At 34.7% G+C, this 18,641-nt stretch overlaps 1 protein-coding gene across 1 annotated transcript; it reads left to right on the top strand.

The window, feature by feature from the left end:
• Positions 1 to 15,543: 15,543 nt before the first annotated feature.
• Positions 15,544 to 16,711, top strand: LOC138697193 (transcription factor SOX-14-like). The gene has a single exon (XM_069822762.1). The coding sequence runs from the start codon at positions 15,544 to 15,546 to the stop codon at positions 16,135 to 16,137; it is 594 nt and encodes a 197-aa protein (XP_069678863.1). The 3' UTR covers positions 16,138 to 16,711.
• Positions 16,712 to 18,641: the final 1,930 nt, after the last annotated feature.

The raw sequence follows: 18,641 nt of genomic DNA, 5'->3' as shown, positions 1-18,641 counted from the left end.
ATAAATATTATTTGTTAATAGTTTTCTTAAAAATATCATCTAGTAAGTGATGCTAACCACACAAAGACGTCCGCAACAGTGATATGAAGTTTTACAATTTCACAGTTATTGTGTTTAGCACCGACAGTCGTTCGTGCAGCTTCTACACTACGGGCCAGAGTTCCTTTCTCGCCTAGGAACAGTTATTTTTCTCTTAACAATAATGTCTTAGACGTCATGTCGACCCCACTGTAATATGAGTGTCAATTTTGTTATGTTATTATTTTCTGTAATATGTTAGTATTCTGTTCCTTAACTTTTGTTAAATTTTAACTGCTTGTATGCTTTGTGACCTGGTAGAGTGTAAGAGAAGGCCCTGTGGCGTTAACTCCTCAAGTATGAATAAATAAGTAAATAAACAAATGAATAAATAAATAAATTAGTAAGTAAATAAATAGACTAAATAAAAAATGAATAAGTAAATAAATTAAATAAATAAGTAAGTTAAAAAATAAGTAATGAAATAAATAAGCAAATAAATGTATAATTAAATAAATAAGAAAATAAGTTAATAAATAAGTAATGAATTAAATAAGTAAATAAATAAGTGAATAAATAAGCCAATAAAGGCATAAGTAAATAAGTAATTCTAATTAAATAAATAAAGAAATAAGGAAATAAATTAGTAAGGAAATAAATAAGTAAATAAGTAAATGAATAAATTATTAAGTAAATAAATTAATAAACCAATAAATGAATAAATAAATAAGTTAATAAGTAACTTAATAAGCAAATAAAGAAGTTAATAAATAAGTAATTAAATAAATAAGTAAATAAATTAGTAAGTAAATAAATAAGTGAATAAATAAACCAATAAAGGCATAAGTAAATAAGTAATTGTAATTAAATAAATTAAGAAATAAAGAAATAAACTAATAAGGAAATAAATAAGTAAGTAAATAAATAAATTATTAAATTATTAAGTAAATAAATGAATAAACCAATAAATGAATAAATAAATAAGTTAATAAATGTAATTAAATAAATATATAAGCAAATAAATTAGCACGAAAATAAATAAATACATAAACCAATAAATGAATAAATAAATAAGTTAATAAATGTAATTAAATAAATATACAAGCACATAAATAAGTACTAAAATAAATAAATAAGTACATAAATAAACCAATAAATGAATAAATAAATAAGTTAATAAATAAATCAATAAGTGAATAAATAAATAAGTTAATAAATAAATACGTAAATAAGTACATAAATAAACCAATAAACGAATAAATAAATAAGTTAATAAATAAATCAATAAGTGAATAAATAAATAAGTTAATAAATAAATACATAAATAAGTACATAAATAAACCAATAAACGAATAAATAAATAAATTAATAAATAAATCAATAAGTGAATAAATAAATAAGCTAATAAATAAATCAATAAGTGAATAAATAAATAAGTTCATAAGTAAATACATAAATAAACCAATAAACGAATAAATGAATAAGTTAATAAATAAATCAATAAGTGAATAAATAAATAAGTTTATAAATAAATAATAGTTTCATTGCATGTCAGCCCAAAAACTGGCAGCAACACCCAACCACACAGTTAGCCTATAGAAATGTCAAAAGCCAATCTGTTGTCTACACAAAGCGTAGGCGTGCCGTCACCGCTTGCATTTGAATTGCACATCACATCGGTTGGCTAATCCTTCCTCTCAGCCATGACCGTGACCGTGCTGTGCCTTCTTCAGTCTCAGCCCTTCGTGCTTCAGTATTTTGCACTTCGTTCAATTAGGCCTGTAACATTTTGAGCTTCTCAAGGTTACTTCCCTTCTGGTTTGTATTAATGACCATGATTCATATCCAGTAAGCTTACTAAAAGTCCCATAAAAACAGGACAGTTCAGTATTTTAACCTAACCTTATTTCAAATGTATAATGTAAAAATCAGTAATTTATCTAACTGATGTTTACTTCATAAATTAATGTGTGTGTGTTTTTGTGTGTTTGTGTTTTTGTGTGTTTGTGTTTGTGTGTGTGTTGTGTGTTTGTGTGTGTGTGTTTGTGTGTGTTGTGTGTTTGTGTGTGTTGTGTGTTTGTGTGTGTTGTTTGTTTGTGTGTTGTGTGTTGTGTGTTTGTGTGTGTGTTGTGTGTTTGTGTGTTGTGTGTTTGTGTGTTGTGTGTTTGTGTGTGTGTGTTTGTGTGTGTGTGTTTGTGTGTGTTTGTGTGTGTGTGTTTGTGTGTTTTTGTGTGTGTTTGTGTGTTTTTGTGTGTTTTTGTGTGTGTTTGTGCGTGTTTGTGTGTTTTTGTGTGTGTTTGTGTGTTTTTGTGTGTGTTTGTGTGTTTTTGTGTCTGTTTGTGTGTTTGTGTTTAAATTTCAACTGATCAAAATCGGCCGACAGGCTACCAACCTTCAAGGAAACAATTACATGAAAATGTACATAACAGAATTTATTTTAGTTACGAAAATTCTTTTGAAATTCAAATATACTATTGTGTTAATTAAACTTTTCAGTTTAAAAATTCTGAAATCTCTTGCTGCCCCCGGGCCATCCCTGAATTCATCACAGCAGACCTATACTGCTGGCTGTGGGAACTTCCTGCTCAGTAATGAGGCTGGTCATATCGATTCCAGAGAGTTGACTCTTTGATTTTAAGGGCGAGAACGATGTCACGTTACAGCGTCCACATTAAACAAGTCCACCAATCAAGTAACTAAACAAGAAGTCTTTAGTTGGGGGACGTGATATTTGCTTACGTCACATTTTATGAGTGGCAATTAGAATTGAGTGACGCCACACGGAGTGATGATTAAGGATCTTTTCTGTTTGTCATCGCAGAGCGTGATATGCCATCATTTTGATGCAATGTTAACGGAATTATCCACTTTGGATCTTGGCTGCACAAAGCACAACTCAAACAAAAGAACAAAATAAAACACAAAGCAGCCAACTCTAATATAGCCTACTGGAGGCATTCTCTGACGAAATTTGCTGATCTTAAACTGTTTCGTTTCAGTTGCTGGAATTGTTATAGTAGAAAATTGTCAGTAGTTCTTCCTTTATGCAGGAATTGATTTACAGTCTATATACTGGACATATAGGATAAGGTTGCCTATATCGCACCACTTTAGCATTTATAGTTTTTATTGAACAATACAGTTTTTATTTTCAGCATTCCTTTACAGAGATACATTCCCAGAACATTTACCTTTCTTGGAAAAAAAGAATCTTTGAGTTTTATTTAATATTTTTTAATTAAAATGACATTTTCGAAACACTTGTCAGTGGTGCCATTTAGGCAACTAGTTTCCTAAATAGCACCTGCGGTTTTTTAAATCGCACCTCTTTATCTGCAGGGAACAGGATGAAGGAAAGCTTTTAATATTGAACATATTGAACAGTATTTGAATGAATAATGTAATAAATGCAAATTAGAAGTTTATTGAAATTAATGAAAGAGAGTAACGCATCTTCAAATGAAATTGAAAAAATAGAGCGTAAATTACGTAACATTTAAACTTTCTGAATGAGTTTTTTATTGTTATACATTTGCCATGTGCTTCACCAGGCAGTTCAGACTGTAAACTGCGTCACCTTTTCTCCACGATTATCTCGAAGCCACCTAAGAACTGCTTCATGATTTAGCTGTCTGAAATGATTTGAAGATAGAAACATCTAAAGGCTGGGCCTATGGGTATTATGACGAGGAAGCTGAAATAGGAGCACATCATTTTCCCGAGATAATCTAGCTTCTAAATTTTTGGAATGGGTCGTATAGGTGGACATACAGAAGCAGCACTTTTTTCTATGGCAGGTTTGAGTGGTAAACAAAATGTTTGAGCTATTCGACAAATAGTTCACTGTTGATGTAACCTGACTCAGAGCAAACAAATAACGATCCTGGAGGAGCACCAGCTGATAATGAAGGATGCCCTGTTTGACGTTTAAAAATTATCACAGGTGGCACAAAATACCTGGTGCGCTTGTACAACACACACTTGTTGTATTAACGCCCTTTTCACCCTTTATATTGCATCCACCTGATGCATTCCTAGTTCAGTTAAAATTTTTGGGGCCTTCTTTTGTACGGTTAGAATTGCTACAGTGGCTCATATCGCACCGGTGCGAATTAGGCACCTACAAAGTGGTGCGAATTGAGAAACTACGTCATAAGTTATTATTTCCTTCATTCTAGCCTGTAATGACCACATGTTCGAAAATCCTACTAAGTTAAATGTTCTTTAATATTTCTTTTAACCAATAACATCTTAAGATTATGGATTCCTTTGCATACAAATCCGTTATTTAGTTACAAAATGTTAGCTAAATATGCATCCACCTGAGCGATTATATTAGATACACTATCACCACGCTGCTGACACAAAGAAGTGGCAGAAATCAAGTGACATGGTGGAAGTTCATATGGTAGATTGTAACAATACCACTACATGCCACACTACTACAGTAACTTGTTTTAAACTAGCAGTGGTGCCATTTAGGAAGCGGTGCGATTTATGCTACTTTACCCTATAGGCCAAAACATACACATAGGCTACAGAGTGGAAGTGATATAAATCTGCAGATTGAAGGGGACAGCAGCAGGATAGGATACTTACATTGAAATAATTAAGCAACATTATGCGTTTTGTAATAAGGGCATGGCTAGTTAAAAATGAGACTGAAAGTCTGCGTAGTTTTGGCAACAGCGCATCACCTACGAATTCCCACACGCACTGGTCTGAATAGCAGCATTCCGTCCCTTACACTGCGAAAGGACTTCCTAATGGCAGAAAACAACGATATGTATTAATAATTTTACCTAATATACAAGAAAACAATTCATTTTATTTGAAACTGCAAAGGGATAAATCATTCCTTATGTTTCTGTAATAATAAAAGGTAAAATCAGAAAAGTAAGGACAGTGTATTTATCGAATAAAAAAGTGCTAACATTTAGGGTAATATTATTTTTTTCTGAGAAATGTTTCATTTGTTACTAATATGGTGTTAGAAACAGAGGTTAAGGGTGTTTGAAAATATGGTGCTAAGGAAAATATTTGGGGCTAAGCGGGATGAAGTTACAGGAGAATGGAGGAAGTTACACAACACAGAATTGCACGCATTGTATTCTTCACCTGACATAATTAGGAACATTAAATCCAAACGTTTGAAATGGACAGGGCATGTAGCACGTATGGGCGAATCCAGAAATGCATATAGAGTGTTAGTTGGAAGACCTGAGGGGAAAAGACCTTTGAGGAGGCCGAGACGTAGATGGGAGGATAATATTAAAATGGATTTGAGGGAGGTGGGATATGATGATAGAGACTGGATTAATCTTGCACAGGATAGGGACCGATGGCGGGCTTATGTGAGGGCGGTAATGAACCTCCGTGCTCCTTGAAAGTAATATGTAAGTAAGAAAGATTAATATGGTGTTAAAATTTTTTCTTGTATTTTTCCAAAGTGTAAGCTCTTAAAATCTGCACAGTTATATTACATCTGAACAGTGTATATACATTCATAGGCTATATATATATTTAATTTATTTTATTGGGTTATTTTACGACGCTGTATCAACATCTAGGTTATTTAGCGTCTGAACGAAATGAAGGTGATAATGCCGGTGAAATGAGTCCGGGGTCCAGCACCGAAAGTTACCCAGCATTTGCTCGTACTTGGTTGAGGGAAAACCCCGGAAAAAATCTCAACCAGGTAACCTGCCCCTACCGGGATTCGAACCCGGGCCACCTGGTTTTCGCGGCCAGACGCGCTGACCGTTACTCCACAGGTGTGGACTGTATATATATATATATATATATATATATATATATATATATATATATATATATCGAGGTTGAAATGGCAACATGTTACATTTAAATGAATATAAAACTTATATTACGTTTTTTTTTATTAAATGCACGGTTAACTAGAAAATTAAGTTGGAAGTTTCAGCAGTCTCCCAACATCGCCGCTAACGCACCCCTCTTTCTTTTCGTAATACAGATGTAACAGGTCAACGAACTTAGATTTGTCTGCTAAGATGAACTACATCCCGCTCCTTCTCTGGCTACAACATTGGAACCTGATCACACCATTCATTGGGTTGAAATTAGTGATGTTTAAATTAAATTTACACGAAAACCGTCCAAGCTATTGAAATACGCCAGAGGGATAAATTATTCTTTATTAAATGTTCTATCGACATGGATAAAAATCACGATCCCAATAAGAGGGTGTTAAACATTTTGAAAAATACTTTTTTTTTTCCTGAGAAAACTATGAATTTTCCATCAATATGGTATTGCACTTTTTATTGCATAGAATATTCGCTCTGAAAATCTGCAGAGTTATTTCACCTCCACCCTGTATGTATATATAGCATGTTACATCATTGAGTATTCCCAAACTGCAGTGCTCAGCTCATATGTCACCTGTTATTTGGAACAGTACAGAGACTTGTGCTATTGTTGATTCCTTCCTTATATTTTCCTATTATTTTGACTAAATTTAATAATAATAATAATAATAATAATAATAATAATAATAATAATAATGGCTTTATTTAACCTGGCAGAGTTAAGGCCGTAAGGCCTTCTCTTACACTCAACCAGGATTAAAACTTGCTTACACAGTTGAACATAAAACTGGATCGGAATTAAGTAATTACATACTGATACAATTTAGGTACATAATGAGATCAAAAGAGGTAGTTACATAAAATTTACCTCATAAAATAAAAATAAACATAGTGGAATACATATTAATGTTGTTAGAATCAAATACGAATCACATAAAAACAGAAGCCGATAATTCAATAAAAAATGCACACAGTAAAAATATAAATAAACACATTAGTATACATATTAGTAATAGATTACAATTAAGTAGGATTTACATAATTATACCAGAAACCGACAATTGAATAAAATGTACACAAAACTAGATTAATAATAAAAGAACAACACAGTGGGATACATATTGGCGTTAAGTGATAAATAAACACGATTTAGATAATAAAAATAAGAAACAAAAAAATAAATAAAAATAAATACAGTGGAACACATTCCATTAAATATCTGCAACGCTTTAGGTCTGGCAACTCATCATAAGATATTTTTCTAATTTACATTTAAAGGAAATTAAGTTCGGCAGCCCTTGACTTCAGGCGGCAGAGAATTCCAGTGACGAGAAGTAGCAACAGTGAAAGATGAAGAATAAAGAGATGATGTGTGCAGTGGTATTTCTAGCGTAACACGAATGTCAGGTAATCCTCGGACTCACTTCGCCAATACCATCTCGCTGTCTTGAAGTTATTCGACATAAATAAGCGCTCAGTTGATGTAGTGTCGTTAAATTAAAAGAATAGCTGTAATTGGCTCCTAATCTTACACAATAGGCCTGCTGACGTCAGGCACTACGCCCGGTTCATTAGTCGCGCCTGGTTGTCTAGCGGGTTGCGGCAGCAGGAAGCAAAATTCTGTTTCAGAGGGAGAGGTGTGTCAATGGAATCTCGTTTTCTCCTCACAATGGTGAGTCTTCGGTTGGTGAAGCCCTATCTACTAATAGGGTGACAGACTAGAGTCCTTACATAACGCAAACACCCCCTTTCCTACGTTTCATCGAGGTAAATTCATTTACTTTGAACTGTTTGCTGAAGTAACTTTCCCCCCACCCGTCGCCTCCTTTCAACATTTGCCTCAGATATCCGTATATAACTTATAGGGATTCTTTAATTATGGAATAAATTTCGAGGCTTTGTGTAATTTTGAGCGACAAGGAGGGGGTGTCGGCGGTGTTAGAATTGGGGTTAAATCTTCATGTTTACATAATCGGGATGCTTTTTTCCACCTTCGAGTGGAAATCATCTTGTTTCAATTACACTTGACGTACTCCCGGCCGGATCTCTCTTGCCTGAGGAAACTTGTAAGAGTCCATATAGCCGAGTGCTACTATATGTGACACATTATTTAAAAATCCAATTAAAATAGAATGCGGTAGTTTAAATCATAGGCTTTGCCTGCTTGCCTTGAATGTGTATGTATGTATGTATTTATTCACACTGCAATGGGTATATACCCGGTGGCAGTGGTAACTAATTACACTCAATAATAACAATTAATAAACTCATTAATTAATTAAAAATACAATTAATAATAATACTAATAAGACAGAAGACAGAATAGGATAATAATGACGCCTTCAATTGCAGCTATGGTAACTGGACACGGCATACTAAAATCGTATCTCCAAAGATTTAGGATAATAAATGATGCCACATGCTCCTGTCTTCAAGAGGCCCAAACTGTGTATCATCTAATATACAAGTGTAGAAAACTTCAGCAGCAGAGGGACATCTTCAGACATCAAATAGTAATGAATCATGGAAAGTGGCCAGTTGCTCAAGATCAACACATTTTGAAACACTACAAACAATTCAAAACATTCATACAATCAATAGACTTTAACACATTATAAACATGAATACAAATAAGTACAACACATTGTAAACATGAATCCAAACAAGCATACAATAAAATTATAAGATTTTAAATTGTGGATCTCTGATGTACAATTCAAATATGACTCCGTCTATTGCAATAGTGTATTGTTAAATGACTGTGAACATGTATGTAACGTAAAAATAGCATATAATATTAAAACACTTGTACAACGTTGTCTTGTAATGTATTTAAGCATAAGCCTTATAATATGCTAGCTTATCATCCATTGTATAGAGTAGAAAATTTTATTTAAATTTGTGGATTTGTAATGTATAATATTTTAATTGTGAATTTGTGAGGTGCAATTTAAATTGTGGATTTGTAATGTATAACATTTTAAATTGTGGATTTGTAATGCATATTTTAAAATTTTGGATTTGTAATGTATAATATTTAAAATTGTGAATTTGTAAGGTACAATTTAAATTGTGGATTTGTAATGCATGTTTTTTAATTTTGGATTTCTAATGTATAATATTTTAAATTGTGAATTTGTAGGGTACAATTTAAATTGTGGATTTGTAATGTATAATATTTTAAATTGTGAATTTGTAAGATACAATTTGAATTGTGGATTTGTAATACATATTTTAAATTTGTGGATTTGTAATGTATGATTTAAATTGTGGATTTGTAATGCATATTTTAAATTTGTGGATTTGTAACGTATAATATTTTAAATTGTGAATTTGAAAGGTACAATTTAAATTGTAGATTTGTAATACATATTTTAAATTTTGGATTTGTAAGATATAATTAGAATTTAATTGTGGATTTGTAATGTGTATTTGTAATGTATTAATTAATTGTGGATTTGTAATGTACTTAAGCATAAGATTTATAATTGGCTAATTGATAATATATTGTGTAGAGTAGATAATTTTATTTATTTTAATTTTTGGATTGTAATATCTATTTTAACCGACTCTGTATATTGCAATAGTGTAATGCTATATGAATATCAACTATGAACTGTAAAATATGTAACATAAACATAGCATGTAGTATTGCAAATCTTGTATGCAATGGAACATGCTGTTTTAGCACAATAATAGTACATTATGCAACGAGCCTATAATGAAGATAATTAAGAAGCGAGTATGGATATTTATGAAACAAGCGCAAGCGAGTTTCATAATTTTCATACGAGCTTCTTAATTACCATTATAGGCGAGTTTCATACGACTTTTTATGCTCGACCATATTTCTAACTTGATATTATTAATTTTCTTTGTATCTGACCTTGACCAATGTCCCGTATGTTGTGAGATGTGCGGAGACGCGAAAGTATTGATTTTTTCCGAGGAACAGATGTTCACATTGACCTTGCTAGGCCATAAGAACCTACAGAGATAACATTGAATTAAAATTAGACATTGAAAAACGAGATGACAAATTGAATTTATTTGAATATTATTTACAATTAACGCTAATTATTATAGTAACAGTACATAACCTTCTGCGACAGTATTGGATTTCCAGCCTCCGTGACTTTTCGCTAATTGTCTTTCGATTGCATATCCGAGAATAATCGATACTTGCGGTTTTATAACGGTAGAAAGCTGACCTGTCATTGGCTGAACAGTTGTAACCTGAGTCGTCATTGGCTGAAAGACCTGACCTTTAATGAGTAGGTGTACTTTAATGACATGCATTAAAGGTCTGCTATCAGGTGTATAATTACTACATTTCGGCATGGTCGAGCATAAAGAAAAAAAATAATACTAATAATTATACTAACAATAATTTATAATAATAATAATAATAATAATAATAATAATAATAACGGGGAATATCCTAAATTAAATGAAGCACGATCACATAAAATAAAATTTAAAATAAATCTAATTTGTATCTTAAACCTAAGTTCGAACTGAAACCCACGAGAATGATATGTTCATATCTGCACAAGTACCTTTCCACACTACACTCATTTCGCTGTGAACTCACTCACTGCACTGGAACTACGACACATTTCACTGATTCTGTCCTGATTTCACTAACACTTCAAAAACATTCCACTGTTCAAATACTTTGCACTGCCACTATAAACTATAAAGCTTCACTGACAGGAACACGTTTCAGTTACACAACACACTTCACTGACACAACACACTTCACTGACACAACATAATTCTTCACTGATACAATACTTCAATAACAAAATATCATTTATACCCTTTAAATACTGTATATAATTACCGTCTATTAGTAAAGTCCTTAAGCCTGTTTTTAAATACACTTTCTGTTGGCTAACTTCACATATCCCACAACCTGTCTGACCACAGGTCTGACGTCGTTTCAGACCCCACTCGTGTTTACCAATTTTCAATCTTAATGGGCAGCTGCCAAGAAGTCAAAAGGAGAATAGCAATGGCAAAGGAAGCTTTTAATAGGAAAGGGAGCATAATTCTGCGGCCCTTTGCAAAAGAATAAGGAAAATATTAGTGAAGTGCTTTGTGTGGAGTGTGGCATTATATGGAGCAGGACATTACGACGAAGTGAAGAAAAACGACTAGGAGCATTTGAAATGAGTATATGGAGAAGAATGAAGCATGCGAAATGGACAGACAGAATAAGAAATGAAGCTGTGTTGGAAAGAGTGGGTGAAGAAAGAATGATGTTGAAACTGATCAGGAAGAGGGAAAGAAATTGGTTGGGTCACTGGCTAAGGAGAAATTGTGTACTGAAGGATGCACTGGAAGGAGTGGTCAGCGGAAGGAAAGTCGGGGCAATAGAGGATACCAGATGTTAGACAACTTTAAGATATAATATGAATCATATGCAGAGACTTAGGGCCGTATTCATAGACAGTTTTAGCGCGGGCTTCCGGTGGATGATCAGCGTTTTTCGTATTCATAAACCAGTGTTAGCGATAGGATATGATTTGAATTCTGTACTAGTAACCAGTGGATAGCCGGGGCTAGCTTAGTACGCTTGTAGCGCGTGCTGCACCCTAAGGGTCGTATTCATAGACGAGACTTTGGCCCAAAGTTGACTTTTGGAAGTACAAAGTCACCATTTTCCTATTCACACTCGACACCTAGACGAAAGTAAACTTCAATCGTGACTTTACTTCGAAGTCGCCGAAAATATAGACTTTGACTTTGACTTTCGTTCGTGATCATAAGGAAAATAGCTGATATTTCGAAAATTGTTCAATTTGCCGAGAATATTGAGGACATCTAGAAAATTATTAAAGCTGCTCATGTTCCTTAGCGTATTATTAGATATAGACAATAAATTCAAATCAAAGTACAGATTTGATAAACAGACAGTATTAGATATCCCCGTCATGTTTCAACTTTCCGTTCAACTGCTGCTATTAAGTTGACTCAGGGAAACAAAACAGATTTTGTTATACCTATCCAACAGACTGGACTAAAGATAATTAAATAGACGGCATTATATTACATATGAGAAGGGATCATTGCTAGTAAAATGTATATAATAATTTTCTTAAATAAAGCAAAGATAATCTATATGTTATTTCCAACGTAAGAGGAATTTTATTAAAAAGGTTCACACCCACAGCAAAATGGCTACTACAAACCTTGGCTACTCTACATTTAGGAACAGTTATGTTATGGTTATTTATAGTCTCATGAGAATGTACCGTATTACCACAATTATATTCATGTAAATGTTGATATAATATGAATAGTATGGAACTATAAACATTGGAGATTTATCCTTCGAAGAAGTGGAAAAATTCAAATATCTTGGAGCAACAGTAACAAATATAAATGACACTCGGGAGGAAATTAAACGCAGAATAAATATGGGAAATGCCTGTTATTATTCGGTTGAGAAGCTTTTGTCATCTAGTCTGCTGTCAAAAAATCTGAAAGTTAGAATTTATAAAACAGTTATATTACCGATTGTTCTGTATGGTTGTGAAACTTGGACTCTCACTTTGAGAGAGGAACAGAGATTAAGGGTGTTTGAGAATAAGGTTCTTAGGAAAATATTTGGGGCTAAGAGGGATGAAGTTACAGGAGAATGGAGAAAGTTACACAACGCAGAACTGCACGCATTGTATTCTTCACCTGACATAATTAGGAACATTAAATCCAGACGTTTGAGATGGGCAGGGCATGTAGCACGTATGGGCGAATCCAGAAATGCATATAGAGTGTTAGTTGGGAGGCCGGAGGGAAAAAGATCTTTAGGGAGGCCGAGACGTAGGTGGGAAGATAATATTAATTTGGATTTGAGTGAGATGGGATATGATGGTAGAGACTGGATTAATCTTGCTCAGGATAGGGACCAATGGCGGGCTTATGTGAGGGCGGCAATGAACCTCCGGGTTCCTTAAAAGCCAGTAAATAAGTAAGTAAGTAAGTATTAGCAAAACATACAATGAAGGACGAGTTAGAATTTCAAATTCATTGAATAGATGCTGAATTTGAAAGTTCTCTTGGGTCACAACCCTTAAGAATACACACATCTTTTCTGGAAGTTAAAATTTGTGATAAGGACATCTTATTTGATGAAACCCAAAATAAAAATTTCGTCTCGCTAGCAATGGTAGTTCTGCGTGGATTATAAAACGTAATATACAAATTGTTTACTGGAATTAAACATACATACCCACGTACAACATATTTAAGCAAAGGATGAAAGTCACTGTATAAGAATAAAATTGTAAATGTTACATGGGCTGTAGGAATAATCTCCGTTCTTTAATGTGGCATAAATTTGATCCATGCAGTGTACATAATATCTCGGGTATAGGTTTCCTTGGCAGAGAAGGAGCCTTCTAATTTACACCTATGCATATCACATCTTTTGTTGTCCCTGGCACACAGTAGAATCGTAAAGAATGTGTTTATGAAAAGAAAGATAGTGAAAAAACCTTACGGCTTCTTTTATGTACAGCGATAACTTAAGTAGCCTACATTGCTATTCATCCCGACATTCAAAAGAAATTCGTGTATTCCATTTAAGTAGGGACTTAGAGTCCTAAATTTTGGTGTTGTGCTAGATGTCTTCTCTACAGCTGCTATAAACTCCGTCTTGTAAGAGAATGGACATGGGACCTCTTCGCTAAGAGTATGTTAAACTCAATTCTCTGCCAGGCCGCTCATTGTACCGCATTCTTATCAGTTTTATTTTGTCATACGTAACAGCTCGCAAGAGTGATGGGAAAGTGGAATTACGACGTTCGGGGTGACGTCACAGTTGGTTTATAAAATATTACTTAGTCTAACAGATTTCATGGGATCATTTATCAACTAGCCAAGCAATTTCCAGTTTCCTTTTCGAGTAAATTAATAAAGTAGGCTACAGTCTAAGTATTTGAAAAAACAATTTCTCAATCACTTCTCTTCCATAGAATTGCAGTTTCAAAATTTTCGCGGAAATCCACGTTCTCAACTTTGCTAACGTAGAAAAAATGGCTTTAGAATCCTCCGTCTGTCTGTCTGTGTTCTACGATGCCTAGTAACTCGTTGGACGGATTTTAAACTGTGGACACTACATATTCATTATTAAGCAGTAAATTCATCCTTGAATGATGCACATGAACTATAAAAATATTAATAAAAGATTCACTTGTTTTGATATGAAATCAAAAATATAAAAAGGGTTATGAAATAAAAAGGCAATTGCGTTTCTTTAAATTCCATTCTTACACAAAATTAAAAGCTAAGTAAAATGAAATGCCCAGTATGTGGGAGAAATTACAGAATTAGTTCTGATACCAGTTAATGTGACTGTTAACAGTTCACATAATATTTGTTACTGGATGTCAGGTTCCACATTGTTGCCAATTAATTGTGACTGTTAACAGTTCACATAATATTTGTTACTGGATGTCAGGTTCCACATTGTTGCCAATTAATTGTGACTGTTAACAGTTCACATAATATTTGTTATTGGATGTCAGGTTCCACATTGTTGCCAATTAATTGTGACTGTTAACAGTTCACATAATATTTGTTACTGGATGTCAGGTTCCACATTGTTGCCAATTAATTGTGACTGTTAACAGTTCACATAATATTTGTTACTGGATGTCAGGTTCCACATTGTTGCCAATTAATTGTGACTGTTAACAGTTCACATAATATTTGTTACTGGATGTCAGGTTCCACATTGTTGCCAATTAATTGTGACTTCTATCACTTCACTTGTTATTGATCATCAGGTTCCTCGTTTTTGCTAATTAATTATGACTACTTTTTCGCATTTCCTTCTGTTACAAAAAGTGCCATTGAATCGAGATTGGAGTCCTCTGTAAAACTAGCTAACCGAGTAACAATGCAGGGGAGGACGAGGAGGAAGAGAGGGGGGGAGGGGGGCAGGCCAGCTGACACAGAAATCTGCCTGTCCATCACGCCCATCTCCATATCCACTTCATGTCATCTCTCAGTCACAGTGCAACACATATCGCGTGACGTCACACTAGTGCATTGTTCCTATAGTTTTGTTCTTCAGTTGAAAGATCGTTACTTTGTTTTAATACTGTGCCTTGTCTTTGGAAGTTATAACTTCTAGCGCATTCGTAATGTTCATTATTTATTTATATTATCCGCACTGAATACCTTGCGGTCTTGCAGTGGTCGTAGAATTCGAGTGTGCTCAGATGTTATTTTGTGTAAAAATGTTCTAAGTGACTGCTACATTTCTATGAAACGTGCTCCTGGTAACCATCTGCAACATTTAAGCAGTTTTAAAAAGTATCTTCAGTGTCATAATATATTATTAAGGGTACTCTGGATCTCTATGAATGTGCGGTCAGTGTTGTGAAACATCATGTGTTTCAGTGAAGTGTCCTCGAGATCTTTTAAAAATATTACTGTAAAATAATACCACTTTGATGCTTTAATTTTTTTTCGCTCATTTTTATTTTTTATTTGCACTTAATCTTCAGACATGGACATCGCAAATTATCATACAGCTTACAATAACGAAGCTGGTGCGCCAAGAGACGGTGAACACACATCGAATGAACACATCAAGCGACCGATGAATGCATTCATGGTGTGGTCCAGGATCCAGCGTCGCAAAATTGCCCTAAATAACCCAAAAATGCATAATTCAGAAATATCAAAGCAGCTTGGCACAGAATGGAAGTTGCTCAGTGAATCGGAAAAGAGACCTTTCATAGACGAGGCGAAACGCCTCAGGGTGCAGCACATGCGGGATCATCCGAACTACAAATACAGGCCGAGAAGAAGAACCCGGAGGGTCAGCTCCAGCGACACTCGACGGCCGGGGAGTCCGCGAGGGGGCGCGCTCTTCACGTACCCTTCCTTCTCGTACATGTACCCCATGGACGCGTTCTCCAGGAGCCTGTATGCAGCCGCTGCTCCTGGACTTCTGATGCCACCAGTGTCACCCCATCCTCCTCTGATGGACATGGCTGGAGCTCATAATGAGATTTTACGACCTGTGACGTTAGGTCTGGCACCTCCCCCAGAATTGTCTCCTGCTGCTTGTTCAACAGCACCAGATCAAATCCAGGGAGAGGCATCCTCAGGATCTGGACTGTCGCACGGTGATAAAAGAATTGACACAAATACATCTAGTGTGGAAGGACATAAAACAGTGTCACAACAGAATTTAGTGACTCAGGACACAATGACTCTGACGTCATTATTTTCGAGTGCTATGTTCACGTAATAGTAGAGCGTAGCAAGATATTTACGGAATCAGCATACTGCATGTTCAGTTCAAAGTGTGTCGTGGCTCGCTGTATGCCGTCATGTGGCTAGCCGATGAGCCTAGAGAATTCAATCTCCCTACACTTCCACAGAGGCGTATTACGTATGTGTTAGAGAAGTTGCCTAGCAAGTACGGCGTATATTCTGAAGAGTACTTACCGATACGTACGGTAACACCTGTAGTGGCAGGAATGTGAACTGTTTGGAAACACGTACTGAGGTGAGTTTTTTTTCTTACTGTCGGGATATGTGGAGAAGGTTAAGACGATTTCTTACGTATTTGTTGACATTAACTTCGACGGTCAACATGGACACGGAGCATTTGATTTGTGTTGTGGAATGTTGCCGTACGCAACCGATGATAACAAATACCCTGCGTACGACTTGCCGGCGCAAAACACAGTTCGAAAGAGGTTATGGTAGCACACAGACCGTACAGACCGCCATCTGTTGCTACGACGTTCAAGTTATATCATACACGTTCTCAAGTTCAGATTGAACGCCTTAATTAATAGGCAACTTCTCTGACATAAAAGCTGAAACTCGCTTCATATCACAACAGTGACCTCATGACACACTTTGAAATGAACACCCAGTAAAACCGGTAGTAAACAGTGCAGCAGAGTCGATTATACGGCCGAGATCAATCCGGAGAGAGAGAGAGCGCTATGTGGTTCTTGATCCAGTAATCTTAAAGGAATAAAGATCAAATCCAGTAACGTAAAAAGATAAAAAGACGTTACTCATATCTACATAATAAACTAGTTTTTATCCATAATACAGTACAGTATGTAATTGAGTTTTAAAAACTTTATTGTTCAGTGCTGTATACAGGGTGGAAGTAAAATAGCTTTGCAGATTTCCAGAGCGAATAACTCTTTATATGTCACAAGAATAGTACATCATGCAACGAGCCTATAATGGTAGTAATTAAGACGCGAGTATGTTTATGAAACGAGCGCAAGCGACTTTCATAATTTTCATACGAGCGTTTCGTACGACTTTTTATGCTCGACCATATTTCTAACTTGAAAATATTCATAAGTGTTCATGTTATTATTATCTGACTGGGGAGCGGAACTGACCTTGTGCAATATCTCGTAAATTGTAAGATGTGCGCAGACGCGAAAGTATTGATTTTTTACGAGAAACAAATGTCATTGACTTGATATAATCTAGAGAGTAAAATAAACATTAATCTTGATATAACCTTGAAATTGATTTAGACATTGAAAAACGAGATGACAAATTGCATTTATTTGAATATTATTTACAATTAACGCTAATTATTATAGTAACAGAACATAACCTTCTGCGACAGTATTGGATTTCCAGCCTCCGCGACGTTTCGCTAGTTGTCTTTCGATTGCATATCCGAGAATAATCGATACTTGCGCTTTCATATTGCTTCAATGGTGTTTTCTGATTGGTGGAACACCTGAACTTTAATGAATAGGTGTACTTTAATGAGGTCCATTAAAGGGCTGCTACCAGGTGTATAATTACTACATTTCGGCATGGTCGAGCATAAAATATAATATCATATTGATCGATAGTTTATAGTTCAAAAATATATTTTTTCCCCCAAATGTTCAACAATCTCTTATTGCGTAACTATAGCGAGTAGGATCGTGATTTTTATCCATATCAATAGGAAATCTAATAAAGAAATGTTATCCCTCAGCAGTATTTCTATAGTGTGGACGTTTTTCGTGTAAATTAAATTTAAAAAACCTAAAAATTCAAGCCATTGCACGAAGCGAGCGGCAGAAAGCATCTTACGTACGGAGACTCACAGAGTTCGTCGACCTCTTACATATGTATCACGAATAGAGTGTGTTAGCGGCGATGTTGCCGGTCTGCTGAAACTTCCAACTTAATTTTCTAATTAACTGTGCATTTAATCACAAAACGTAATACAGGTTTTGTATTCATTTACGTGTACCCTGTTGTCTCTTTCATTCTGCAGGGTTATTTCACTTCTACCCTGACTACGTACACTACTCTAATTAAAAAAAAAAAGATCCGGATAATACTGAAGACTGGATAATCGAAGTCCGCATAATCGGGACTCTACCGTGTGTGATATATGTTGTACTTTGTTGCGTTAGAGTTGAGAAAGGTAGTATCCAGAAACAACTCTGTCGACATGCAGTGTACGGAACTCATATAACATGCCACGGCAGAATAAAATAAAATTAACTGCCTTCTGCACAATTCACATTATGATTGTCAAATGTTTCTGTTTGTCTTAATTAGGCCTAAATTAATTATTTACACTTATGGCAAGTGCCCTTACTTTAAGAATGGAGGTACACTTTCCCAACTGTACAAATTAAGTGTAATTTAACATTTTTATGTCACTGTTTTTTAGTACTGGTGAAATGAAATTTGGTGTACTTGCAGTACATTCATTTTGATTTTTTTTTTGTCCATAAGTACTTTCCAAGAACTGTTTATAAT

Source organism: Periplaneta americana, chromosome 3, assembly GCF_040183065.1.
Source record: "Periplaneta americana isolate PAMFEO1 chromosome 3, P.americana_PAMFEO1_priV1, whole genome shotgun sequence".
In the NCBI taxonomy this organism is placed as follows: domain Eukaryota; kingdom Metazoa; phylum Arthropoda; class Insecta; order Blattodea; family Blattidae; genus Periplaneta; species Periplaneta americana.
This window is presented reverse-complemented; position numbering and strand designations above follow the sequence as displayed.